This window comes from Scyliorhinus canicula, chromosome 9 (assembly GCF_902713615.1).
Source record: "Scyliorhinus canicula chromosome 9, sScyCan1.1, whole genome shotgun sequence".
In the NCBI taxonomy this organism is placed as follows: Eukaryota; Metazoa; Chordata; class Chondrichthyes; order Carcharhiniformes; family Scyliorhinidae; genus Scyliorhinus; species Scyliorhinus canicula.
In genome coordinates this window covers 15,033,161-15,050,882 of record NC_052154.1, presented here as the reverse complement: position 1 = coordinate 15,050,882, position 17,722 = coordinate 15,033,161, and the positions used below count along the sequence as shown (strand labels likewise).

The 17,722-nt window shown below is 44.4% G+C and overlaps 1 protein-coding gene across 2 annotated transcripts in view; it reads left to right on the top strand.

Annotated features, from left to right (window-relative positions):
- wwox (WW domain containing oxidoreductase) overlaps nucleotides 1-17,722 on the top strand; it is a 1,021,417-nt gene that overhangs the window by 114,122 nt on the left and 889,573 nt on the right. For both annotated transcript variants that reach the window (XM_038806252.1, XM_038806251.1), the window contains exon 5: nucleotides 2,018-2,124. In XM_038806252.1, coding sequence (XP_038662180.1) covers nucleotides 2,018-2,124 — 107 coding nt within the window. The remainder of the gene's footprint in view (nucleotides 1-2,017; nucleotides 2,125-17,722) is intronic.

Here is a 17,722-nt window from a genome sequence, read left to right as displayed (position 1 = left end):
AATAACATTTCAAGGGGGAAAAAACATAATCTGTGACAAACTGTAAAACTGTATGTCCTGATTATGATAACATGGCCATTAAAAGGCAGCACAGTGGGTTAGCCCTGCTGTCTCACAGCGCCGAGGTCCCAGGTTCGATCCCGGCTCTGGGTCACTGCCCGTGTGGAATTTGCACATTCTCCCCGTGTTTGTGTGGGTTTCGCCCCCACAACCAAAAGATGTGCAGGGTAGGTGGATTGGCCACGCTAAATTGCCCCTTAATTGGACAAATGAATTGGGTACTCTAAATTTTTTTAAAAACATGGCCATTAAAAGATCAACGCAGTGACACCCACTGTAGTGTATGCCATGAATTGTCTCTTTCACCTGAGGAGGGAGCAATGCTCTGAAAGCTAGTGTTTGAAACAAACCTGTTGGACTTTAACCTGGTGTTGTAAGACTTCTTACTGTGCTCACCCCAGTCCAACGCCGGCATCTCAACATCATGAATTGTCTGAGAAGGGGTTCATAGGGTTTTAAAAAAGGCTATTAATTGGGAGGGTAGTCAGAAACCACAGGCTAAAGTAGACCATTGTTGGCTCACTAAATGGAAAACTGAATCAAATATCCATTGAATTGTTCTGGATCAGAGCCATGTCACTTTCACTTTTTTAATATCTTGGATGGATTTTAAGTTACATTTTTGTGATCCCGTTCCACATAAAACCAGATTGAACTGAACTGTTATTAACCGTTATGCACGTGGGGGTAATGTTGAGCAATTTTGGGATGATTCCCAAGATACTGAAAATATATTTTTCCCCAATTGCAGTGGGAAGAACTAGGCTGAAGATTGACAATAGGCAGTCACGCTAAACTTTTAAAAGACTGCATTTAAACTGTAGCAAATTATTACTTCGAGTGTTGGCCAGATTTTGGCAGGAATTTGCTCCCATTTGCTATAAAATGACTGAAAAGATAACTTGGAAAGATTGTAGAGCTGGCAAGTGACTATTATAGAAATAAATAGTAGTGAACTATTATATAGTTTATAATAAACTTTTGGTGAATTTGCATGTCTGCTATTATCCCTTTGGGTACTTTGTTCCCTTCACAGATGGGAACCAATGTTGCAACATCAAGGAAATAGAAATCCTAAATTCAAAATGAACAGAATTAAAAGCGGGAAATGTAGAGCTTGTGTGTGTGGTGATATGCATCACTGTAGATACACAAGGGGTTAATGTAAGTACACGTAGACTAGCTAGACACTAGAGGGAGCACCAGAGACATGAGACACAGACACTCAACCAATAGGTCAATAAGATAGGACACAACCAATGGGCATTCACGATACACACAGAGGTGACACTACCACAGGGGGGCATTACACCAACCCATATATAAAGGACACAGCACACATGATCTTCCTCTTTCCAGTAGAGACACTCGGTGAGTACAGACACAGGGTTGATTCAATATCACACCCACCACGTGGATTGTAGCAGACTGGTTTGTCAGTCTGAGTAGCTATAGAAGGATTAACAGTAGAGGCAAATCTGAGTAGGAGAATTGTTAATAGTTTAATAAACATGTTGAAGTTATCTCCACGTCTGAACCTTCCTTTGTCAGAGTGTACATCAAGGAAGCAGCGTATGCTACGCCAAGAGCATAACAAGACAGTGTGTGCACGGTTGTTTTGGCAAAACATTGTACTTGTCGGAGATAATACTCCCTAGTTTTGAAATAATTGATCAATGCCTACTGTTTCTCAGAGAAAATTACTCTGTTAACATGTATGATAACATCTTTGCATTAAAGCACTATTATTGGTCAAAGCTACCTGACAGATTGGTCGCGAGTTGGTAAGTTGCACTCTTAGGACCCTCATGTAAATCACGCTTTAAGATTGTGAAGCCCCATAAAAGACGTTACAAAATTGTTGCTGATTCAAGCAGAGATGTGTGAAAGTATGGAAACTGCACTTTCCCCCAACCCCCAAAACATATGCAAACGATAACAATGTTTTTCTTGGTAGGTTATGAAACTGCACGCTCTTTAGCTTTGCATGGAGCACAAGTTGTCCTAGCGTGCAGAAATCGAGCTCGAGCCAGTGAGGCTACCCAAAAGATACTGGAGGAATGGGTGAGTGCTTCCATGTCATGTGCAAACAAGACTTGACTACACTTAATTCATCCATGCTCACTAATAAGTCTATTTATTAAATTCTTCTTTTTGGCCCCGAGATCCTCAAATTGCACACTGAGATTTGATCTGTCATAAATCCGAATTGTTCAATGGGAAGGCTAAGTTGATAATAGCTTAACTGTGGAATACTTATACTGATCATTCTTATGGCCATTTTTACATTTCAAATACAAGGGATAATTCCATGATCTGTACTCCCAGTGGGGAAGCTATGCTCACTGGGATCATTGGTTGCAGATGGGGCTAGATCATTGTTGTACTGATTTTGCCCTTTGCCCCCCAAATGGTAGCTCCCCAATGGGATTACAGAATTATCACAGTTATCCAAGAATCTCATTAGAAAATTCCAAGACTGGAGCAGTGTAAAACCATATTAATTGAACAGTTAATGTAAAAATCGTAAATTCATAAATATATTCATAAGAAATATGTTATGTGCATTTGAATTTGACATTCCTGGGATGATATTTCAGTTTGGCAAAATGTATCGAATGTGATTTTCCCTTTTTTTGATGTTCAGCCAACTAAAACTCTCAGTTGCAAAACAAATGAACTGTATGGGCTGTGTGCTTTCACTGTTTCTTTGAAGAACTGAACTCCAGGAAGATTTGAATATTTGTTGTTTCACAGAACTGTGTGTTATTTTGGACAAAACTAAATGCACAAGGTACACTTTCCAATGAAGGGCCTCCTCAGCTAACAGGTAAACGGAGGAGAAATGGTTGAAAATATGCCAGTGTTTCCCCTTTAAGAGCTTCTTTCCATTCTGGAGGTTACAACAGCACAAAATGTTACTGCATGTCAGGGTAGCAGCATTATAGCATCCCTGAGCTGGTTGGTTATAGGTAGTTACTAAATAATACATTCTTAGCTAATTGGGACAACAAATGTAAACTCCAAAATCATATTGTTATTATACAATGGAGTACTCTTGTCTGTTGCAATTTGCCATCCGGAAGACTGACAAAATGTGGGAAGTGACACTAATGGGACAATGCTCTAATATGACTTACATTCCTGCAGGATTGAGTTTTCCTCGGGGGAAATTTGTGTGATACAGCTGCAATAAAAATAAAAATCACTGCAGCCACTTTTCTTTGCAGTGCCTATTGCTGCAGTTTTGTAAACATTTTTATTAGATTGCCAATTTAAAGCGAGCACTATTGTTTCTTGGGGAGATGTGACTACTGTGCATCTGGCACGTTTGAGCTAGGGATCCGAGCACCAAAAGGCATTCAAACATGTTCTGTGATTGCTCTCCTTGTGGCTTCAAGGCAGTTGGTATTTTGCAGTTGGACAGAAAGATTATAAGTAGGAAAATGATCATGAACGAGATCATAATAAGCTATCTCCATTTTAAAGTACGATGGGAGGTTCTTTGCAGAAGGAAAGATACTTGAATGGTGATGTTTTCTGAATTGAAATGAGTTTGAGCTACAAAACTTTAGGTTGTGTTTCGAGAGAGGTTATTCTCCACCTTTGCTTGCAGTCCCCACATGTGAAAAGTTGATTTGTTACTTTTATTTTTTTTCTGGATTAATGAGGAACCTTACACAAAACCATGGGTGGAACTTTCCGATTGTTTATGGGTCCCGCCGATGGCACACTTCCACTGCCGGTTTCACGGTGACGAGGGATGAATTCAAAGGGAAACCCCGTTGATGCGGCTGGGACCAGAAGATGCAGCTGCCAGCTAATGGCGGGGCTGCCTCCCCGGTGGGTTGTGTGGCAATACCACCCATGTCTTGACACTTCACGGTGCAAGGGAGCAAGGGATCAGTACAGCATTGCACCACAATGCATTAAGTTGCAATTATTTGGAAAAATATTTTCTTCCCTATTTTCCTGAGCCAGTGCTAACCTGCTACTAAAACCACGTGTAGGCATCTGCTCGCAGCTCTCAATATTCTTTCAGCTGCCAAAGATACCCAAGAGTTTCTGTGACAATTCCCGACCTAATTTCATCGCATCCGCCCCTCAACTGGTGTGACTCGGATTAGAAATTTAGCGGAGTGAAGGGAGGATATTAAACCTTTGAAGGAAGCCCTCTGATGCTGTCTTTTTGGTTACAATTTCTGATACCTAGTTCCTCTTTTTATGAAACTCCAAACACAAATATGTGAGAATAATATCCCCTTTGTGAAATCACCCAGTACTTTGAAAAAAATAGAGAAAATATGCAGCATAATTATTTTCTGCTTTCAGACCTGGAATTATTAACCTTTTTCAATCAAAGCAAATTATTTGTTACTTAGCTGTAATGTATGAACATTTATAAATCAATTAGATTTGCATCAGTATAATTTAATTATAATTACAGAAATATGTTCCAAGCAGAATAAACATGTTAACAATTGCCAATTTTCTTAGGAAACCATACGTGTACTGTACAAACACGATGGTGTTGAGGCACTAAGGGATGTGAATTTAATGTTGATGTGTCAAGTTTTACTTATTTTATTCTAATGAAATTTCAGTGGTTTGCCATGGCACAGTAAAATGTTACAATGTCAGAAATGTGGAGCATGGAAAAGATTCAAATTCCGATACAGTCTTAAGCTGACAATATTCTGGATGACAAACAGCTATTTTGGGAATACTCTGTGAAAGCTGTGCCTCTTAGAGGCACGTTTATTTCACTGTGGATGCAATGGTCCAGGTTTTCCATCCACATTTAGGGTCGAAGTGCGTCAGGCGACTTTCAAATGGCAGGCGGGAAGCAAATCTGGGATTACAGCCCTCTTTACCCATGCCAGCAATTTTCGGCGACACAGGATAATGGGCGGGTTGTGAGCACACATACTGATGTCCTAGCCTTGCTTGCACCATTGCAGAAGTGGGAATTTCAGATCTGTAATTTTCAGGGATGTGCCTAGTTTTGGAAGGTAACGTGATTGACACCACATAGATGGCAGAGGAACCAAGTTTTGGAGTCAGACACTTTATGAAAGGTAAATTGAAAAGATGTTGCCAACTTCCAACGTCGTGATGAAATGCTGTATCATACATTATAAATGATTTTAATGTATTGAGTGATAGTAGGACTTTTTTATTAAAAGGTAAGTGACCATTGATTGTGTGTCCCAGGGTGGCACCTCCAACATCTGGCACGTTGTCAGGGCAATGAACAGGATTGTGGAAATGGAAAAGTCTTCAAATGTATTGGAGTACATTATCTACTGGATGAAGTGCAATACTGCATTGGAGCGTGACAAAATTCCGAGATGATATTGTGAAGGGTGCCCAGAGATTTGATTTTATTCCTTCCAAGTTCAGCTCAACCATCTGTTTGCTCATTCAAAGCTTTGATAGATAGATGAACTTTCACTAGTGTTTAAGTGTGGCCGAGCTATCTGCTAGAATCTTTCAAACGCTGGACAGATCGCTGAGCTTCTGTTTTACTTCAAAGGATTTCATGTATTCAGCTCAGGAGGATTTTTTGGCACAGTTGTTCAATGGAATCTCATTATGAATGCTTGGCTTACTTCCAAACTTTGTAATTAATTTCGTACAGCAGGGGTTGTTGACACAATTGACTCGGGAAATGTGAGCTTGATGATTTTGACATTTATGAGCTGTTAAGAGAATTATTGTTTTTAAAGTGGATTTGAAGGAATAGTCGCTTATTTTGTTAGATTTGTGAGCTTTTCAGAACTTCCAACTTTTATCGTAGGGCTTGTGAATTATTTTCTTGTATGTACACAAGAGTAAAGGGGCTTTGCACTCACATCCAGAGCAGAGCCATTGTCTCAACGAATGGAGGTGGGCCTTTTATCCTGGTCTTTCGGCTTTGGCCTGCCTCCATCTCTGCAGCATCAGTGGGCATCGCTGGTCATGAGTTGGGTTTGATTTGTCACTCGATTCCCGCCTTCCATGATAAATATCTGACCACGGTAGCACAGTGGTTAGCATGGAAGCTTCACAGAGCCATGGTTCCAGGTTCGATTCTCAGCTTGGGGTCACTGCCTGTGCGGAGTCTGAACATTCTCCCCGTGTCTGCGTGGATTTCCTCCGGGTGCTCCGGTTTCTTCCCACAAGTCCCGAAAGACGTGCTGTTAGGTGAATTGGCCATTCTGAATTCACCCTCTGTGTACCCAAACAGGCACCGGAATGTGGCGACTGGGGGATTTTCACAGTAACTTAATTGCAGTGTTAATGTAAGCCGAATTGTGATGCTTATAAAGATTATTATTAATTATTATTAATCTGACTCCTGCCTAAACATTTGAATAGAGTTTTGCCTTTGAATTTATTTTTATTTATTAAAGATGAAAATTGATTTGTGATGTTATTTTGTCAGCACAAATTCATTGCATTATCAATTCAATCATGATGGCCTGTATCTGTAAACAGTGCTACTTGCGGCATTCGTCGTCATGGTGATATTGTGTTGGGAAAATGGATTTTACCTGATTTTAAAACAGCTGAATCACTGAATCACAGAATCAGAGAATCTTTACAATACAGAAGGCTTGCTGTGTCTGTGTCAGCTGTCTGAATTATCATTTCATCTCGTGCCATTCCTCCCCCTTCACCCCATAACTCTGCACATGTTTCCTTTTCATGTATCGGTGTAATTCCCTTTTGAATGCTTCAGTGAAACCTGTCTTCACCACCCTTGCTGTGTGAAAGTTTTTCCTCAGGCTTCTATTGCTTCTTTAGCCAATTACTATATTAAATCTGGGCATTCTTGTTGTCGATCCTTCCATGAGTGGGAACGGTTTTTGCTCTTACTCCTTTGTTGACACCATAGACATCACAGGAAGCCACTGAATCGGGCTTCCAACCCAATAATTGCCTGCAGATGAGGGTTGAGAATCTCCAGTCGCCGACACCAAAATCGCGTTCGGCGACCGGCCGGAGAATCCCCGTTTGTGCTGAAATCGGGACAGCGCCGCCTTTGCGATGCTCCGCCCCCCCCCTAAAAAACACGCCGCATGGACGGCCACAGGACGTCACCTGAAGCGCTGCCCTGATGCTCCGTCCCCCGATGGGGCGAGTTCCCGACGGTGTGAAACACTAATGGTTATTTTTTTCGTGGACCCCGCGTGGCGACTGCGGACTGAGTCCAGCGTCGCCACAGTCGGGGGGAGCTGGTCCGCTGGCAATGTCGTGGGTTGGGGGGACTGATGGGGGGAGGTCCAGGGGTGGCGAGGTTGGTTACAGGGGGGCAGTTTTTGGCAGGCTGGGTCCGGGTGCGGCCGCGTATGCGCAGCCACGGACCCAGCAATTCTCTGTCTGGATCCACAGGTAAAGCCAGGAGTTTTACGCTGCGCTGCTGCGAGCTCCCCACCAGGCGGAGGATTGGTGCAGCTGTTGTGAGGGTTACTGCTTCTACCACATTTTCAGGCAGTGAGTTCCAGATTCCCACTACCCTCTGGGTGAAAAGGTTTTTCCTCAAATCCCCTCTTAATCTCCTTTTCCATACCTTGAATCAATGTCCCCTGGTTATTGACTCCTATACTAAGGGGAAAAGTTCCTTCCTGTCCACCCTATCTATGTCCCTCATAATGTTATACACCTTGATCAGGTCCCTCCTCAGCCTTCTCTGCTCTAAGGAAAACAACCCCAGGCTAACCAAACTCTCTTCATAGCGATGAGCATGCAAAAGATGTTAGGCAAAAAGCCCAACCTATAATAGTTAATATCTGGAAGCTGGATTGGTGGTTAGTGGCAAAATCTAGTTTATAACTCACGTTATCCTAGATAGATTGTGCAAGGGAAATCTGTACAACTTTCCTTATCACCTAAACTACAAATTAATCATTCATTAGTTGTTTATATTGATGTATTTTACAATTGCAGAATAAACTGAAATAATTAGCCAATTTTTACAAAGTAAATTGTATTAAAATCATAGATTCTGACAGCACAGGAGACTATTTGATCCATCACCCCTCTGCCTGCTCTTTGATCGGATTGTATATATGTGCAGATGGAATTTGTGTATTTAAAGTTTTTTGATGATCACTTTCAATGGAAACGCAAATTTACATTGCTCTAAGAGGTGAGTTTCATTGCTCCTTACGCACCAAACCACAAATGACTGCTCATGTTTTTGGACTGTAACGAAAGCGTGATTCATTGCAATTTTATTCTGTTGCAATTGAAATTTTCTTCATCAGAATTTCAATGCTTTTATGACTTGGTTGTTTAAAATTGAGTAGCATGAATTTATTTCTGCGAAATTACATTTACATTTTTAAAAGGTCTTTTTAAAAGAATAATTACAACCGGGGATTTTGTTCATGGCCAGATGGGCATATGATGCATGTGGCAACGTACCCCTATTTTCAAAGGTCTCCAAACCAAGCTAATGAGAAATCCACTGAGGCAGAACTTGTGATTGCCTAATTTGGAATTTACACACTATTGCCGCATCGACACCCTTTACTTACCAAAGCAGTTGTGCATGGTTTGGCAGACATTCCTGAGTTTGCATCTTGGTATTTAACTAGATAAAAATAAGCAGGCTACTAGCACAGAGCACTGAGAAATTTCCTGTCTCCTGTCTGGGAGGAATCACTTTTCCCATTAGTATATTAGTGCAAAGGAGATTTACCAGGATGTTGCCTGGAATGGAGAGCAGGTCTTACGAGGAAAGGTTGAGGGTGCTGGGCCTATTCTCATTAGAATGGAAAAGGATGAGAGGCGACTTGAGAACGGTTTATAAGATGATCAGGGGAATAGATAGAGTAGACAGTCAGAGACTTTTTCCCCGGGTGGAACAAACCATTACAAGGGGACATAAATTTAAGGTGAATGGTGGAAGATATAGGGGGGATCTCAGAGGTAGGTTCTTTACCCAGAGAGTAGTCGGGTCATGGAATGCACTGCCTGTGGAAGTAGTTGAGTCGGAAACATTAGGGACCTTCAAGCGGCTATTGGATAGGTAGATGGATTACGGTAGAATGATGGAGTGTAGATTAATTTGTTCTTAAGGGCAGCACGGTAGCATTATGGATAGCACAATTGCTTCACAGCTCCAGGGTCCCAGGTTCGATTCCGGCTTGGGTCACTGTCTGTGCGGAGTCTGCACATCCACCCCGTGTGTGTGTGGGTTTCCTCCGGGTGCTCCGGTTTCCTCCCACAGGCCAAAGATGTGCAGGTTAGGTGGATTGGCCATGATAAATTGCCCTTAGTGTCCAAAATTGCCCTTAGTGTTGGGTGGGGTTACTGGGTTATGGGGATAGGGTGGAGGTGTTGACCTTGGGTAGGGTGCTCTTTCCAAGAGCCGGTGCAGACTCGATGGGCCGAATGGCCTCCTTCTGCACTGTAAATTCTATGATAATCTATGATTAATCTAGGACAAAGGTTCGGCACAACATCGTGGGCCGAAGGGTCTGTTCTGTGCTCTATTTTTCTATGTTCTATATTGACTTACAGGGTTATCTGGAGCTAACTGGCAGGACTCCCAGCTCTCAGTTTGATTGCCTTCAATTCAATTAGTGAACCAGGTTGGATAAGTAGTTTAGCCAAATTCATAATTAACTGTTAACCTTCAACATGTTAATTTTGCAAACTGTGATCAAGCATAACTAATGCCCCAGAGTAACATGGACCAGTTTGGCTGAGATATTGAATTCAGTGATTGACTTGTGGGATGCTCCAAGGATTACTTCTGGGACCGTTACAATTTGTGTTGTGGTTTGGAACTTGGGTTGGAGCCAAACCAGTGAGAATGAGCTGATAATGATAACGTGGAGAGCAGGACTTTTCAATCAAGACCAAGTTAATCAGGTACAGAAGGAGTTAGATAGAGGAGAAATTTGGGCTGAGAAATGGTAAATGTAAACGTGCCAATTGTTGCAAACTGGTAAGATAAGGAAGAAGAATAAACTTTTAAACTACAGTTTAAATTATAATCTGTCAGATACGAAACAGGAAAGATAATTTGGGGTATTGATGAGCAGGTTGTTAGAACTGTTGAGTGTGGTTCTCCCAAAAGGGAACAAAGTCCCCGAGCGAGCGTGTTTAGCTGTTTCCTGTAACTCACAGTGCCGAGAAACACGTGGCTATTCAACGCAACTTGCTTTGAACAAGGGGCCTGAATGAGGAACCCACAGCCAATACCGCACATAGTCCTGTTTAGTACAGCGGGGAGCTCCGCTCACCGAACTCTCCATTGGAGCGAGAGATCAGGACTTTTATTTTTTAAACTAAATTTTTCCAATTAATGGACAATTTAGAGTGGCCAATCCACTTCCCCAGCAGATCTTTGGGTTGTGGAAGTGAGACCAATGCGGACACGGGGAGAATGTGCAAACTCCACATGGACAGTGACCGAGGGACGTGATTGAACCCAGGGCCTCGACACGTGGGGAGCACTGCTAACCCAAGCCGCCCTGGGATGCCATGCTCTGGTGTTTCGACAGTGGTGTCAATGCATTCTACTCCGCACATACTGTAAAGGCCGTTGGCATGTCATTAACGGTCCTGACCCGGTATTCTCCGGGGCTTCCGCGATGCTCCGCCTCCGCAAGGAGGAATTACCGACAGCGAGTTTCACTTGTGGCTTTTAAAAATTGAGAAACAGGCGCTGTGGCTGCTAAAGGAGAGAGAGGAGGTAGGAAAAGTGTTCAACATCGCTGTAGTGTGCTGGCTGGAGGGCTTCTGCCAGGGACGGGGGAAGTAGCAGGGACGGCCAGGAGTTGGGCCGTGGGGTCAGGGTGGACGGGCACAGAACACCATTGCCGCAGCCTGCAAGGCAGCCATGCGGTCGCACACACTGCTCACTGCCCAGGCCAACCCCTATGTATCCTTTGGCCCAGCCGACCCATCAACGGGATGGGCGTGCTCCAGAGCAACCAGTCAATCTTATTGGCTGGGTTGAGTGTTTGTGGGGAGTGGATTGCTAATATACTGCTGCAGTTTGTCAGCCTCTTGAGTGTCAATCCTGACCCCACCGTATCGGACACCGTTTCTCATTGGAATCGCTCGTGTTCCATATAGCACCGGTGCCAGCCCGTCAACAGTTCCGGAATCGCTCTGGGACCGGCGCCAATTTTGCTGTCACAGATGTCTAATGATTCTGACCCGGCATCAACACTTAGAAGGGGATTCTCCCAACGGGAGTCTAAGTGCTGACGTCGGAGTAAAAACCGGAGTGTTTTACTCCGGCGTCGGCGCCCGTTCCAAGACCCCATTCTGGGGCCTCCGTGGGACTGGCAGGGGCATGGCGCGATTTGCGGGGGCAGAGCCTCGGCACGGCGTCGGAGACCCTCGCGGCGTGTAAAAGACGCGATGCCTTGGGTCCCGTGCAAGCGCCAACTAGCGCATGCGCAGTGGCCGGCCTCCCCCAGGCCGCCCCGCACAAAAATGGCGCAGGGATATAACATTGTCGGTGGAGGAAAGGAGGTCTGCCGACAGAGAGGCCGGCCCGCCAATCGGTGCGCCCCGATCTGGGCCAGGCACCATTGGAGCGTGCCCCCCCCGGTGAGGGAGCCCCCCCACCCCTTCAAACACACACAGGCCGCCCCTGAGCGTTCCCACAGAGTTCCCGCCGGCAGTGAGCAGGGGTGAACGGCGCTGGCAGGACTCTGTCGTGTCGGAGCGACCACTCGGCCCATTCGGGCCAGAGAATCGGCGGCCCCGCTGATTCGAGTGGCCCGCGTTGTGCCAAACGCGCTGCCGCAAATGGCGCCGAAACTCTGACCCTCCTCAGCACGCCGGCGTTGGGGAATCGTGGCGCGGTTGCTCCGGTTCTCCGGCCTGGCGCGGGGCTCGGAGAATCGCCCCCAAAATATCTTAAACGGGGAATCTAGCACCTTATCTACCTGCTGCTTGGCACGCTGTATGTTTCCACAATTCTGTTGTTTTTCCAATTAAGGGGCAATTTAGCATGGTCAATCCATCTACCCTACATATCTTTGAGTTTTGTGGGTGAGGCCCACGCAGACATGGGGGAAACTCGGACAGTAACTCGGGGCCAGTATGGAACCCGGTTCCTTGGCACCGTGAGGCAGCAGTGCTAACCATTACCCCCACCGTGCCACCCCATTGTTCTGTTCTTTTACTGCAGACATGTTGCCTTCTTTTAAGCTGCAGGGAGGGAAGCTTAATGAAGAATCCAAGATCCAAAAACACATCAACAGGTTGAACTATGGCCTTAATATAGTCACATTAACTGCATTGTGAAAATGAGTCACTGAGGGTCAATGAAACCTGGTAATACCAGTTTTAAAATCAGGTAGACATTCGAACATTGACTATAAGTATAGAGATGGAGGTTTCTGTTTTATTTTGCTTAACTCTGGTTCTGGATAAACGAAGATGGCTTTCTTCAGTCTTTGTCGCTGCTTACCGGAGATTGTCTTTCAGAGAATCTTTCAGAGGTTATGATAAGACAAGGATGCCAAATATGTCCAGGAGATTTCCACACAAGCATTTGTACAGCACGGCAGTGTACTGCTGAGTATGTTTCCGGATATCAGACATTGTTGTGTGTTTAATATTTTGTCCACAAAGTTCACTTACCAGGCTTTTCGTAAATGCAAACCGAATACAAGAATCTGTTTGCACTTCATTAATGCTTTCCTTTTCCGTCTCTGGAAATCTGTGGTGAAGGCAGCTGCGTGTCAGTGAATTAGCATTATCATAATAGCAGAAAAAGGGAATGCTTGGACTTAATAATAATAATAATAATAATAATCTTTAATATTGTCACGAGTAGCCTTACGTTAACACTGCAATGAAGTGGACATGGGGGGCGGGATTCTCTGATCTTGAGGCTAAGTGTTAACGACGTAAACGGCGTCGCATTTTACGATGGCGTCAACAGGCCCCCAGGAGCAGTGATTCTGCGCCCTACAGGGGGCCAGCACGACACTGGAGCGACTCACACAACTCCAGCTGCCGATACCGGCGTCAGAACCGGCGCCGCGGGTCTGATGGCCGGCGTGAATTCGCACATGCGTGCTACGACAGGCGCAAACTCGCGCATGCGCGCCAGTTTCCTTCTCCGCACCGGCCCCGTGCAACATAGCAGAGAGCTGCATGGGCCCGGCGCGGAGGAACATTGGCCCCCATCAGGAGAAGTCGGCCCGCCGATCGGTAGGCTCCGATCGCAGGCCACCCCCGGGGTCGGATCCCCCCTCCACGCCCACCAGACCGCCCCACAGGATGAACGCCGAGGTCCCACTGAGTAGGACCACGCGTGAACGGTGCCGGCGGGACTCGGCCTAGTTCGGCGGCCACTTGGCCATCGCGCGCGGAGGATCGCCGGGAAGGCCTTGTAGTAGAGCGGCCCCCGACTGGCGCCACGCCGACCGTGCAGGTGCCAATGGCGCCGATTCTCTGGTGACCGGAGAAACGGCAGACCGGCGTCGGGGCTGCGTCACATGGACTCCCCCGGCGATTCTCCGAACCGGCCCAGGTGCGGAGAATCCCGCCCAGGATCTTCCTCCCTCTTTCAGAACATACTGAGCCATTGCATAATTTTTATTCAAAAATAGAGGGAAAAATAATACATCAAGCTTCCAATAGAATTTAATCAGTATGAAGCTGGGCATTTTTTTCTTAAATACCAGTCACTCGGGATTTCGTATTGCTGTGTTACTGATGAATCATTTGGAACTTGGTATATGGAACACTCTAAATGATTCTCTATTATAGCCTTGTTGTGATGTATTGAGAGAGCTAATTAACTTTGATTACTGCACTAATATTATGGCACATTGACAGTTGTGCAGATTTATGACTATGGGAAAGTAAACAAATGAAATGCAGGTGCTGAAGCAGAAAGAATAAGCTACTGTATTACAGAACTTTAATTCTTAAGAATATGTAGTCAGGAGAGAATCACTTGATTAATTACAAGATGCTACGGTTTGCTGCAAAACGGGTGCATTCTGTAGAGAATGATCACAAAACGCTACTTTGATTTTAAAAGAGCGAATACCCATGTGGCACTGTTTATTTTTTATCCTAAATATTTATGAGTTCATGACTATTTATTTACTTGGCTATCTAATATTTCTTGTACATATATTAGAAAAACCTTTTCCTTGTGGAAGTCCTCTGTAACAAATGTGCTTTGTTGGAAGATGCTGGCTCAAACCTGGGACTCATTCTATTTAATTATGAGCAACTCCTTTTGATTCTTCAGCTTCATGGAAATATGCCTTGTACAATAAATGCAGGTAGAAAAGAATAGGTGCAAACAAGCTGGAATAGATTTTTGATACGATCCACAGCAAAAACGGTGGTGCAAAGTGAAGAATCCAGGGTAGTCCATGAGTGTGTTCTCTGCTATACACAAACACCAATCTTGCAGTATACCCCAGGTCAGGCTGTATCTCAAGTGATACTCCCTAGAGTGGGTAGTCTTCCGTTTGAAACTGTGTGGAGTATAAATGCGCTGTTGTGTAAAATCTAATTTACAAAGTGCTCAGGAGCTCCACTGGCTTCCCTTGACACTTTTTAAACCTACTTGACCTCAATTTAGTTGTTTAGAGAGGTGGAATTCTCCTCTCTCCATTCTCTAAATGTTTCACCTTGTTGGAAGAGAGTTATTTGCATCAATTCAGACTTGTGCACTGCAGTCTCCCATACAGCAGTGTTGAAGTTCTAACCATTCAGGAATGTAGATTGTGGCTAAGTGGAGCTGAAGATACAGCTATTGTTTTCATACTGATACAGATTACTGTCATACAGCTGCAACCTCTGAAAGGCAAGGAATCTTATCACTCAGCTTAGATTCAGCCTGAGGTTTAGACAGTTGTCAGGGGATGATAGCTGAAGCACCCAAGACTACAAATGACTTTATCCATGAATTTAATTTTCTTATAGTTAGATTCAGCAACAGCTCTTTTTTAATTGTCACAATGTGTCATTCACACTTGTTGTTGAGTAAAGATTCAGGAAAAACTAACAAGAAATCGGAAAACTAAATTTTTTTAATAAAGGATAGGCTTGAAGAGAAACTTGAATAGGAAGGGTTTTAACATATTGCCTGTGATAGACCGTTCGATAACCTGGGCTTTGCAGTAAAAATTATTGCGGCTCGCAACACTCACCTCACAGCAACTTGCAGCAATTGCTTGTGCAGAGTTAAACACAGAATTCAGGAGGTTTCAGTTGCCTTGTTCCTCCAGCAGCTTTCATTGTACTGGTATCTCACCCAGAGACAGCTGGTTTTGCACAGGGCTAAATAGCTGGCTTTTAAAGCAGACCAAGGCAGGCCAGCAGCGCGATTCAATTCCCGTACCAACCTCCCCGGACAGGCGCTGGAATGTGGTGACTAGGGGCTTTTCACAGTAACTTCATTTGAAGCCTACTTGTGACAATAAGCGATTTTCATTTTCATTTCATTTTCACATGCCATTGAACCTGTGATACATTCCCACTGGATCATAGAATCCCTACAGTGCGGAAGGCCTATCAAGTCTGCATCAACCCTCTGAAAGACCGCCCTACCAAGCCCAATCCCCAGCCCTACCCCCATAATCCCACCTAATTTACACAGTTTTGGACACTAAGGGGCAATTTAGCATGCAGCGGAGGGTGCACATGAGGTGCTCTGTAGTGGGGTGCGGGGCTCACTGGTGCCTGACACTGTGTCGCCCCTCACCCCCTCTGGGGGACTCCCAGAACCTGGCACATCATAATTGAAGGTTCTTTTATTTTTATGCCTCCGTAGATAGTTCAGGCAGTGTCCTATCGGGCTCCCCTTCCACCAACACCCCGACTTCCTCCCTCCCCACCCCCTTCCTTTCCCTCCTGTTGGTACAGAGGCGAGGGTATCTGGTCTCTCCAGCGCAAAGTTTAGTGCTTGTACCATTTGATTTGCAGAAATGTGTTGTGAACTGTATCCACCCCCCTTCCCGTACATTGGTACTGAGGGGAGGGTACCCTGTTTCTCCAACACAAAATTAGTGTTTGTACCGTTTGGTCTTGTATATATTTTTTACTGTGTTAATAAAAAGATCTGGCCAGTCCACCAAACACCTGCACATCTTTGGGTTGTGGGAGGAAACAACAGCACCCGGAGGAAGCCCACGCAGGCATGGGGATAACGTGCAAACTCCACAGAGACAGTGACCCAGGGCTGGAATTGAACCCTGGTCTCTGGTGCTGTGAGACAGTAGTGCTAACCGCTGTGCCACCGCGCAGCCCCACTGATACCGACTGAACTTGCCAGAAAATGTCAGGACTTGTTCACCATGTTTACGTGGATTTTAATAGTGTTAGAAGCCTTAATTACTGTCAAACAACCTCTCTGACAGTGAAAATTAATGAACACGCATGTGGAGTCTCATTCTTTGAGGTTTTAATTATTGTTGGAGCCACAAAATATATATTTCTTGCATTTTAATTTTGTCTTATCTCACTATCTCCTGAATCCCACCTTCCTTTCCCTCTATTTTACTTTCGGTACATGATTTGGCATTGAATTAAATATTCTGACTTGCAATTCCTGATTCTGACCCTGCGTGTGACCAGTATGAGTTCTTCAATCTGATTGATGAAGGAAATGTATAGTTGCTTGCTCTGTCCATACAGATTCCAGGACCCCTGTAGCAGGCACTCCGATGTTTTGGATTTCCAGTTATCTCTGGTTCCCTTCCAAAGCCCATGGAAGATGCGTTGTCGAGTAGAAGTCTAATGAACCACTGGCATCATTTATTCATCATTGCCCACAACTTCTGGGCCAATGTTTACAGTAGGAAATAGAGAACCGGAGATGTTACTCAGTGACAAATTTTGTTTGGTGCCCTGCAAAGTGCACTCTCTACTAGGTTATGAACTAAAGATGTGAATGCAAATTGATGCTGAGAGGGCGAGGGAAAAATGGTTTTGGAAAGCCCCTTTTTGAACTCTAGCTGTGCTTAATGCATTCAGATTCCTTGCCAGTTTTTCACAATGGAACCTCAACATTCATGTTCTTCTTTCTGGTATTTCCATTTAGTTCTTCTACATATGTGCATCATTTTTAGTTTTCACTTTACTGTTGGAACTGCAGGATTGTAGAATATTGAATAACTATATGCCCAGCTGTTTGCTGGCCAGTGACAATCCGGTTAAATCCTGTAGAGAAAAAAAAAGGATACTGCAAATGCTGGAAATTTCTAAATGGAAAACAGAAAGGCTGGAAATATTCAGCTGGTCAGACAGCATCTATGGAAACATTGAATCAGTCGATGTTGCTGGCCTTAAGAGCGCTGGGATATATTATTTGTGAAAAGCACAATAAAGTAAAAAACAAAAGAACCGCAAACGCATATGAGAAGAAATAGAATGACTCATGAAGTGCTTAGATGGAGAACAGCAAACGGCGGGAATTGAAAGTGGACACAATGAGATAAATTAAGGACACCAAACCTTTGCATATCCTTTTGGAAATGTGGTACAGTTTTCAATTCCACCAGCAAGTCCAGCTGTCAAAATGGCTGTCATCCGTTAACTGAATAGCTAAGGTGGGGGTAGGTAGAACAACATGGAAAACCGGAAAGCTGGTTGTATTCAGGGTCTCGTACACAGATTTGGAAAATAAACTACTGAACAGTAATGGGCCAAGAGTGATTCTTTTTTAAAA